Below are 10,778 nucleotides of genomic sequence, written 5' to 3'. Positions count from 1 at the left end.
CCTGGCACCTGTTAATATCTTATGTGACATGGCAAAGGGGAATTAAGACGGCAGATGAAATTCAGGCTGCTAATCAGTTTACCTTTCCATAGATGGACTATCCTGGATTATCCGAATGGGCCCCAATGCAATCACCAGGGCTCTGAATGTGTAAGGGGTGGTAGTAGGGGAGAAGGGGAACCAGAGAGAGGGCAGAGTGAGGACTGGCCCAGTGTTGCTTGGCTTTGAGTTGGAGGAAGAAGGCCAGAAACCAAGGGATGCAGACGGCCTCTACAAACCGGAAAAGGCCAGGAAACAGCTTCTCCCTGGAGCCTCCAGATCAGTAAGATAGTAAATTTGTGTCTGTTTAACCCACCAAGCTTGTGGTAATTTGTTAGCACAGAAGTAGAAAATGAATACAAGTCCTGGCTTGCAGTTTACTCTTCTAATATCTTAGACAAGTTGTTTCATCTTTGCATTCCTTAGTATTCCTTATTTCTAAAAACAATAATAATAATAATAATTGCTATAAGGATCAAAAGTGTCAAAGTGCCAGGCACATAGGTGGCTTAATAAATCTGAATTTCCAGGTCCCCCTCCCCTCCTTCCAGGTTGAGGAAAGATGGGGAAGGAAATGAGGGGCCACAGACCATTCTCAGCAGTGCACGTCTTTCTTTGATGTTGTCTGTGTGAAAGTCACCCTCCTGAGCTCCCAAACACACCTTATCTAGCAATGTTCCTTATCTGCCTTTGGGGACCCACAGCTCCCCCCTTCCTGGTGAAACCCCCCTTAGAACAAAACTGCCCTTTAGAGGAGCCTGAGGTCTGATCTATTCAGAGTGCAGTCAAGATGCGGAGTAGGTGGAAGCTGCACTCACCTCTTCCCATGACCACATAAAATTTACAACTGGCCCTAACCGGTTTGGCTCAGCGGATAGAGCGTTAGCCTGTGGACTCAAGGGTCCCAGGTTCGATTCCAGTCAAGGGCATGTACCTTGGTTGCGGGCACGACCCCAGTGGGGAGTGTGCAGGAGGCAGCTGATCGATGTTTCTAACTCTCTATCCCTCTCCCTTCCTCTCTGTAAAAAATCAATAAAATATATTTTTAAAAATTATAACTGAATTATAGAATGATCAACCTTGATAACCATCTGAAGACTAGCTGAACAAGTCCTATAACTAAGGATATAAGAAGCCACTCCGAGACTGGTGAGAGAGGCAGAGAAGTACATGGGGTGACCCTGCACCCATGTGTGGTGGTTGAGAATTGGAAGGGATCTCAACTGCAGAGGTCCCCAAGGAGCAAGGGGTTGCTCAACCCCATGCCAGAACACCTGTGTTAGGAAAAGGGCCCACATAACATCTGGCTATGAAAAAGCAGGGATTCTGTCTGTCTGGATGAGAGGGAAGGCTGCTAGAAACCCAGGCACCCTCTTAAAGGGCCAGCACACCAACTCTCACTCCCAGGCACTCACCTTGGGTTCCATAGGAGGGTCAGAGGCTCGAGGGGCACCACAGACATACAGGAAGAAACTGAGTTGTTTGGCTTTGAGGCGAGGTCCCATTGACCCTGGGTAAGCCCTCCCCACCTCACAACGGATCATTAACCTGCATTAGCCTAGTGAGCATCACTAGGTCCACCTAATGGTTCAAAGGCCCCGCCCTACCCAACTCAACTTCTGATGCCCTACCTAGCTCAGGTGAGAAGGGAGACTGGGTTTCTGGGCTCCACAGGCCACCTACCACATAGGGCCACCCTAACAAGACTGGGAGTCATAGCAGATCTACCTAAAACACAGAAACAAACACAGAGAGGCAGCCAAAATGAGGAGACAAAGAAACATGCCCCAAATGAGAGAACAGGAGAAATCTCCAGAAAAAGAGCTAAATGTAATGGAGGCAAGCAATCTACCAGATACAAAGGTCAAAATAATGATTATAAGAATGCTCAAGGAACTTAGGGGAAGATTAGGTCAACTCAGTGAGAACTTCAACAGAGATAGTAAGCATAAAATAGACATAAAAATAACCAGTCAGAAATGAAGACTACAGTAACTGAAATGAATGAATCAACAGCACATTAGATGAAACAGAGGATCGAATCAGTGATTTGGGAAACAGGGTAGCAGAAGACACCCAATCAGAAAAGCAAAAAGAAAAAAATATTAAAAAAAAAAATGAGGATAGTTTAAGGGATCTCTGGGATAATAGCAAGCATAACATTGCATCATAGGGGTACCAGAAGGAGAAAAGAGCAAGGGTTACTTATAACAGCCAAGATATGGAAGCAATCCAAGTGCCCATCAATAGATGAATGGATAAAGATGTAGTACATATATATAACTGAATACTTGAATTATTGCAGGGATCACTTTGTAAATTGTGTAATTGTCTATTCACTATGCTGTACACCTGAAACTAATTCTATATAATAAAAGCCTAATATGCAAATCGACCGAATGGTAGAACCAGCGGAAAGACCAGTCACTATGATGCACACTGACCACCAGGGGGCAGACGTTCAATGCAGGAGCTGCCCCCAGTCCACAGGCCCAGACCAGTGGTGGCGGCAGGGGGTGGGGCCGGCAAGCGGGTGGCACCAAGCCAGCCAAGGTGAGTGCCAGCAGCCCCCCCACCCCCCATCACCCGCTGGTGGCCCCACAGATAGGCCCTGATCACCGGCCAGGCCTAGGGACCCTACCAGTGCACAAATTTCATGCACCGGGCCTCTAGTATAAAATAATACTGAATGACAACTGTAATTGAAAAAAAAAAAGAGTCTGAGATGAAAGCTTGGCAAACAGGCTTTCAGAGATAAAGAACAGCTTTGACATCTGTACCCATATGACGGCCATCATATTTCCCACTGAAAGAATCAGGAGTTGGTGCCTTGAGTTAAGGCAAGCCCATTCACAGAGATGGGCCTGCTATTCCCCCTTCTCTCACCCACATACCCAAGGCAAACATCCCTCAAACATGCCAGACTGCCAACTTCTTAATTAGTTGTGTTATGAGCTTTTATTTAAAAAGCACATTTAATACAAGTATAGTTTCGCAGATACAAGTTTTCACTTTGTATTCTACAAAAGTCTTTGAATATTATTCTCTTTACAAAATGGAACCTTACAAAAATACTGACAATTTAATGTTTTTATACAGTTTTCTCTAGTTGCAGTTATTTCTTTTATTGTAAAACAATGTCTACCACAGAACTACAATATTTTAGTTGATATTAAAAAAATTAACTCAATGCTTTTTTAAGCAGCTAATGAAATAACACAGGTCGAGACACAGTTTATAATCATAGTGGATATAGCTAAAATTGTTTCAGAAATAATATTTTACATAGTTAACTTTTAATGTTTTATACATTATTTATATAATATTTATATATAAAAATCATAGCTTGCTATATGTTGAAATGACAGGACGGCTTCTGTGGTAAAGATGTGCTTGTGGTTGATCCGTGTGGTTACATTTAGCCCGGTGTGCATCTGAGATCTGAAAGCATTTCTTCCTTCCTCCTTTCCTCAAAGGTTCAGTAGAAGGGGTCCTGCCTACTGCCTAGAGTGGACCTCGCCTGGGAGGACGGATACAGGATGAAAACTCTCTACGGAGATTTAACCCACGTGTTCTGCCCAGCAGAACCTACCAACATCTGCCCTAGAGATCAACCCCAAGACAGTAGTGCTTTACACAACTTAGCAAGAGCGACTCCCTCAGAGACCCTCATCAGCTCTGTTATCTGGAAGGGCAACCTCTCAGGCATGAGACCGTCTGCTACTCTGGCTCATCCTGACTTTGAGTAGCCAAAAGGTTGGTTCATTTTTCATTCTTGCCCCTTCACTCCCCCATCTCGTGCACGGAAGGCTGCTTTCCATCAGCCGGCTGCAGACCACGCCTTGGCTCGTCTCCGGACCCTCGCAGGAAATCCCGATGGGCACAGAGCAAGGATTTCAAGGGGGAAAGCAGTAACCAAAGCTAGCCATTACTAAGATCGTGCAAGTGCCCGGGTGATTGATATACGTCAGCATCCTGCGATCCATGTTTCAACAACACAGGATGATGTGTCCAAAGAAGACAAATGAGGGCCTGGACCCTCTATCTCTTCTGAAATTGTGCTATTTGTGAAATTCACTCATCCACAAAGAGTCTCCTAATCACTAACGTGAGGGACTGTGGTGTTGGCCGATGGGCCAGGAAGTGGGTGATAAGGCTTTAGGTCTAGGAATCTGGATTCAGGATCTGATCGTTTGACGAAGCATTTGCTCTTTCTCTGTATTAAACAACAACAACACTTAAAAACAACAACATCCTGAACCAAAGTCACAGTAAAAGATAGAGTGGTGTGGACAGAGAGACGCAAGAGGGGAGTCTCCCCCCCAATGGCTATTTTCTTTCTTCAGTGCTATTTCTGGCATCACGTGCTACAATGTGAATTTGAGCTTTTCTCACAAGCCTGGGACACATCTCAGGTCACAAAGGTGACCGGCAGACTCTACTCAAAACCTTTTAGTGTTTGTTCCAGAACAAGCCCGTGTTCACTAGAACATGAACACTTCAACCAACTGCACATCCAGGATTCTGGCACTTGGTGTTAGTTTGCTGTTGTCTCCACATAGGTGAACACTACCTATTTTGGAAGGCCACAAAGTAAGACTTTTTTTTTCCTTTTTAAAATCAGTCGGGTAAAAAGTTTTTCCCTACATTCTACTGTCTGATGAGATTGGAGAGCAGCAAGACCTTGCTGTCAGCAGTCATTTTACAAGAACAGCTCAGGAGGCGGGCGGCGCCTACACCATGTTGTGGTGATTGTTCCTGTCGATAATGTCCACAGGTGAGAGGATCTCCTTCCTGATGGGGGCAGACAGGGAGAGCGCCGTCTTGGTCTTGAAGAGGTCGGACACGAAGAAAACCTAGAAAGACACATCAGAGATCCAAGTCAGAAATTGACACCTGGGGTCTGGAGACAACAAAGGGAAGGTGACAAGAGCATGGACTTCAGGAAAAAGGGGGCCCCAACCCATAGATCTTTGAATAGGGAAGGACCCTAAAGGGCATGCAGTCCAACTCTTACTGTACAGACAGGGAAACCGAGGCCCAGGGAAGGGCCATGACGTGCCCCAGGTTGCACAGCCACGGTAGGAATAGAGCTCAGTTCTGTGGACTCCCAGCCCACTGCTCTGCGTCTTCAACCCCCACTCCCTTATTTCTCAAGGCAAATGAACAGCAATGAAAAATAAGTTCCTAAACAAAGGAAGCGGGTCCAAATGGGTCAGTCATTAATCCATGATCATTTCCCTTGCCTCACAAAGGACTGGAGGGTGTAACCGAAGAGATTGGCCACTAGGAATTCCTATCAGCAGGAGCTGGAATAAGGAAGTCACTGTGACTACTTTTCCTGGAAGCCCAGTGATAGCAAAAGTTTGATGGGGGTCAAGAAGCTAGGGTTTGTTGCTGAGGGAGACGGCAACTAACCCAGAGGAAAGGTCAATGAAAACCCGCCTATCGCTCCACTCAGGGCCTTCCTCCCTCTGAGCTTCGACCTCACTGGGTCTCTGTGGAGTCACCGAGGAACATTTACTGAACACCCACCAGCAAGGGGGTCAGGATGGCGCAGGTGTAGTTCCTGTCTCAATTAGCTTCCGATGAAAGATTCAAGAATTTGGTGAGTTACCGGAGTAAGAAAAATTTATGCTTTGTATTAGATGGCAAAGTAAACACAGACATCAATTTGAGCCATTTAGCAACAGGAGTTTGTATTAAGTCACCATAAGCGGCACCTATCGGTCATGCCATTTAATAGGAAACACATGGCTGGGCTTCAAAACGGGGAATGAAACACTTTCACAGTTCCTCTGTCTAATGGCTTTCTGGATGGAAAAGTCTTTGTCCTGCAGAGGGTAATGTTCTCACGATTAATGATGGCACTGTGACTCATTCCGGACACATTCTGGGCAAGAAAATAAAGTTCTTCATAAAACTTCACCAACGTCACGGCTCTCGCAGCCAGCGACTGGCCATACTAAGGACTTGGGTCATTTGTGGAGCCAATTGCCACAATGTCCCTTCTGTAGTAACGCGACAATTAGCAAAGTGCTACAAAATTCACAGCAAGAAACTGGTGACGCTGACTACTCCAGGAGGACTGGGTGACTAGAAGACAGACTTACCGGTCACCACAAAACCCTTTACCTCCTTTGAATTTTGGACCCATGACACCAGTTTTTCCCATATATTTGTAAAAAGAAAGAAGGCCAGGCTATTTCTATGCTACTATAAGAAGGCAAAATAGCCTAAAAATGTAAGATTTTCATACACTGACAGCCTCAGTACTCTTGAATGTACCACTGTAAAAAGGAAAAAAAATTCGGCTTTGTGTCCCTGTCCTTTTTAAGGAGGTATGGCCAGGGAGAACTGTGACCCAGAAAGGTTTGTCCCCTAGCCAGAGCCACACCTGGGAAGCAAGAATGAAAAGATCAGTTCAGCCCTAACCGGTTTGGCTCAGTGGATAGAGCATCGGCCTGTGGACTCAAGGGTCCCAGGTTCGATTCCGGTCAAGAGCATGTACCTTGGTTGTGGGCACATCCCCAGTAGGGAGTGTGCAGGAGGCAGCTGATCGATGTTTCTCTCTCATCGATGTTTCTAACTCTCTATCCCTCTCCCTTCCTCTCTGTGAAAAATCAATAAAATATATTAAAAAGAAAAGAAAAGATCAGCTTAGCCAGAAGGCTCTAGACCAGTGGTTCTCAACCTTGGCTGCACATTAGAATCACCTGGGAATCTTTTTAAAATCCTGACTTCTGGGCCTCATCCTCCAGAAATTCTGTTTCTTTGTTACTAATGTTGTGGCCCCACCCCATAGCGAAGAAACAGAATTTCCGGAGGATGAGGCCCAGAAATCAGGATTTTAAAAAGATTCCCAGGTGATTCTAATGTGCAGCCAAGGTTGAGAACCACTGCTCTAGCCTCCTGTTCAGGAACCTGCACAAGTGCTCAGACAGAGAAGGAGTTTTCACCTGCTCACATAAGGAAACACTAGCGAACATGATTTAAGTTAAAAGTGGAGATACACTTTCCAACTCTCCCCTGACAGGTACAGAGCCCGCGTCCTCACCTCTGCCTGGAAATCGCCTTCCCCTCCCTCCTTCACTGTGTCCAGAGGGAGGTTTTGATAAACCTCTCCATCGCTGGCTTCCAACTCCACTTCTTCCAGCCTAGCAGCTAGCTCTACCCAATAAGGCTCTGTCCCCGCCCATTTCTGAGAGGTCTCTCCCCAGCCTCCATCCCGTCTGCTGAGGGCAAATACAGCAGGGAACAGTCTCTCCACCCCCCAATATAACACCCCTTCCCCCTTCAAGATCCTGACACCACTTTAAGCTACTGGCTTATTTCCCAATTTAATTTTCTCAGCACATATCCACTGCCTACTAAGGCTTCCGTTTCCTAACTGCAAGATAGGGATAACATGAAGGTTAAGGACAACATTGTGCTGAGAAGACCTAGACCTAGGCCTGGTACAGAGTTCAACCAAAGGCGTTCCTTTCTGTAATTCCCAAAGTAATGACTGAGCCAAAACTTTGCCAATCAGCCTTTCTTCCTAGCTGGGAGGCTTCTTGAGGATGGAGCCTTGGACCTACTCACCCTGTATCACCTACAGCGCTCAGCATTAAGCCTTGCACACAGCAGGGGCTCAACAAATGTTTGTTGTTAAATTTCTAAACTCCTCTCTGCTGAAGCAAACACTCCGGCCTTGGATCCTATCAGCACACAAAACGCCTACGGACTTCAGGGGAATCACATTCTCACACGCCACATGCACACAGCCAAGCGGCAAGATGAAGAGCAGAGTCTGGTCCAGCAGAATCCCTACCCCCCACCCCCCTGAAGCAGTATTTCACGTTCAGCCTGGCTTGAGGTTACACAAACACTTTTTTGGGACTCTGAAACATGATCCTGTCAAGACTCAAATAGGGCTCAGTCTTCCTAATGCTTGGACAGCAGAACACAAAAAGGACCTGTAAGAGCGAAAGTGTCTCGGCTTGGAGCCGTTCCATTTCCTGCAGAAGACCATCTCCACCCAGAAAGAAAACTCAGAGGCCCAGGCTGGGGAGGGTCTACATAAAGTAGGCAGCTCTCTTAGGTCTCCCAGCCCCAGTCCCACTCCACAGATCTCCCCTGGAAGAAAGAACACATCAGACAACACACAGTCTCAGCAAAACATAAAATCTATATCCGAAGCACCAAGAAGAGTTCTAAGTTAAACTGCTCTGACAGATGCTTTCAATTCCATCCCTCCTTTGGTTTGCATTTTATAAACTGCTTTCTTGCAAAATGCAATCCGTAAACACTTACTGAACATTCACTCTGTGCCAAGTACCGAGATTTTAAGATTAAATATACATAAGGCAGTGTCCTTTGCCCTCCGAGAGCTCACAGGGCAATGAGGGAGAGATCTAGGTAAACAGACCCCTACGATTGCGTTGTTGTAAGGATTATGACAGGGGGAAGCCAGGGTGTTAGAGAAGCACGGAGAATGTGGCATCTAACCCGGGCTGCAGGGGAGGCGAGGGCCTTAGGAGGCTTTCCCCGGAGGAGGTATAGTTGAGCTTAGCTTTGAAGGATAAGTAGGAGTTAGCCAGGTGGTGACTGACAGGAATGTTGTTCTAGGCACAGGGAGCAGTGTGTGCAGAGGCTCGGCAGCGAGTACAGCACGTTCGGGAGCTGCGGGAAGCCCAGCGTGGCCAGTGTCAAGCAGTTGACGAGGCTGGAGCGGAGACGGCCAGGTCTTCAGAAGCCTCCTAGGACAATGAGGGAACTCTGACCGTATCCTCTTGGCCTTTGGAGCCATTGCCAAGGCTGAATCAGGAGATCAGCGTGTTGGGACGACTTGCACTAAAATCATGATGGTATCTAAGATGGAGAAGGAGTTAGAGAGCGTGAAGGCAGAGGCACCAGTCCGGACATTATTGCAGAATCTAGGAGAGGATGAGTCCTGAACTACAACCATGCAGTGCAGACAAAGAGGAAGAGATGTGTGGTGTGTTTTTTGTTTGTTTATTTGTTTTGTTTTTTAAATATATTTTTAGTGATTTCAGAGAGGAAGGGAGAGGGAGAGATAGAGAGAGAGAAACATCAATGATAAGAGAGAATCATTGATTGGTTGCCTCCTGCACATCCCCCACTGGGGATCGAGGCTGCAACCTGGGCATGTGGCCTGACCAGGAATGGAACCGTGACCTTCGGGTTCATAGGTTGATGCTCTATCCCCTGAGCCTCACTGCCTGGGCAAGAGATGGTTTTTGAAATGCTGAGACAGAGCTGCAGTGGGTGGAGGGGTGTGCTTGTATGCTGATGCTTTTCTCTCCACTTCTGTTTCCACCTCTAGAAATCTTTGCACTTGTTCCCATCAAAACTCTTAAAGGTTGGGTAACTATGCTAGTGAAAAGGATTCTAGCTTTGCTTCCCTCTGCCTTCTAATATTTCGGCTCCTCCTGATACTGGCTTGGGGAAGCGGTTCCGCCCTCCTCCTGGGTCGGAACGGCAGGCTGTTCTGAGATCAGATTTACTTAGGCACCAGGACAATGCAGCCCTTCCACCAAGAGCAAGACCACACAGACAAGGACACTGCGGGCTGGAGGGTCCCGTTCACTGTGATGAGGAGCTGGGAAATGGAGTGCCCTTGCCAATGACGACTATCGGTATGATACCATTAGTCACTGCCTCCCACTCCCCACCCAACACGCACAGCCCTGCTCAAAGCTTTGCCCTATGGAATGGGACAGACTTGTCTTCCAATCCAGGTTCTGCCATGTCCAGCGAAACTTCTAAATGAGGGATACATTCCCTACCTCAGAGGTTTACTCTAAGGATTACATGACATAATAGGCACAAGGGTGGTATACGTAGTGCCTGGTGCCTAGTTAAAGGTTAATAAAAGGGAGCCATTTTATGAGGCCTGTGTGTTCAGCACCTACCTGCACAAAGTCACTTCTCTTCCCTTCTCCTAAGTGTGGAAAGAGGAGAAAGAAGAGAAAGGACTAGAAAGAAGAAAAAGGAGAAAACAGGAATGATTGAGAATATGAATGACCACATGAAAGCCTGTACAGATTCAAGCCGGCAGATGGGCATTTTCCATAGGACAGAGAGGACTCGCTCTCAAAGGCCTATCATTTCTGGGGCCATTCTGGAGAGTGAGTCAGCACAGTCAAAAAGGAAGAAGCTCCGATGCCTTGTTGCCGCATTCACCCACTGTAGCGATGCCAGCCTCCCGGGGCGCTCACAGCCCAGCCCTGCCGGGGTGCTGCTGGCTGGAGCTCACCAAGGACCAAGCTGCCAGAAACAAGAAGTCCGTGGTAGCCCAGCTTCCACGCCCATTGCTGCGAATGGCCACATCAGCAATTTCTGAGCGTCATTTTAAGGGCAGATTATGACAATAAAATTGTCCTTGAAATGTCTCTGGAGTCCCTGAGTGTCTCAATGCCTGAGAGTGTGTATGTGAACTCCCCGAAGGAATCGTGTCTTTATTCCTCGGGATGTTCACACACTCCTGTGGGGCTTAGGTGCCAGCACAGAGCAGAGAAGTGTAAAAGCAGAATTTTGGAATCTTAGAACCAGGAGAAAATGAAGAGTTGTCTATTCCGGTGTTACTCAGAGTGTTGTCCTCAGACCATCTATTTCAGAATCAGCCGGATGCTTCCTGGAAAACCAGATTCCTGGGTCCACCCTGGACCTACTGGAAGGTGGCCTGGAACCTGAATTTAATAAATGCTACCGGTGTTTGTTACACACACGAAAGT

The 10,778-nt window shown here is 46.9% G+C and overlaps 1 protein-coding gene across 2 annotated transcripts in view; it reads right to left on the bottom strand.

The window, feature by feature from the left end:
• Positions 1-2,978: 2,978 nt before the first annotated feature.
• The window catches only part of PLPP3 (phospholipid phosphatase 3), a 79,269-nt gene continuing 71,469 nt past the window's right edge, over positions 2,979-10,778 (bottom strand). The window contains exons 6-7 of one of the 2 annotated variants that reach the window (XR_002831987.1): positions 8,530-8,892; positions 4,764-4,895 (exon numbers count right to left, since the gene is read on the bottom strand). Coding sequence is in view for 1 of the 2 variants with exons in the window: in XM_006100024.3 (XP_006100086.1) it covers positions 4,773-4,895 (123 nt within the window). In the remaining variant the exon portion in view is untranslated. Of the gene's footprint in view, positions 4,896-8,529; positions 8,893-10,778 lie in introns of both variants that reach the window. The other variant, XM_006100024.3, reaches the window with a different exon arrangement.

The sequence above is a fragment of the Myotis lucifugus genome, unplaced genomic scaffold (genome assembly GCF_000147115.1).
Source record: "Myotis lucifugus unplaced genomic scaffold, Myoluc2.0 scaffold_296, whole genome shotgun sequence".
In the NCBI taxonomy this organism is placed as follows: Eukaryota; Metazoa; Chordata; class Mammalia; order Chiroptera; family Vespertilionidae; genus Myotis; species Myotis lucifugus.
Note: the sequence above shows the minus strand (reverse complement) of the source record. Positions and strands in the feature narration are given on the sequence as shown.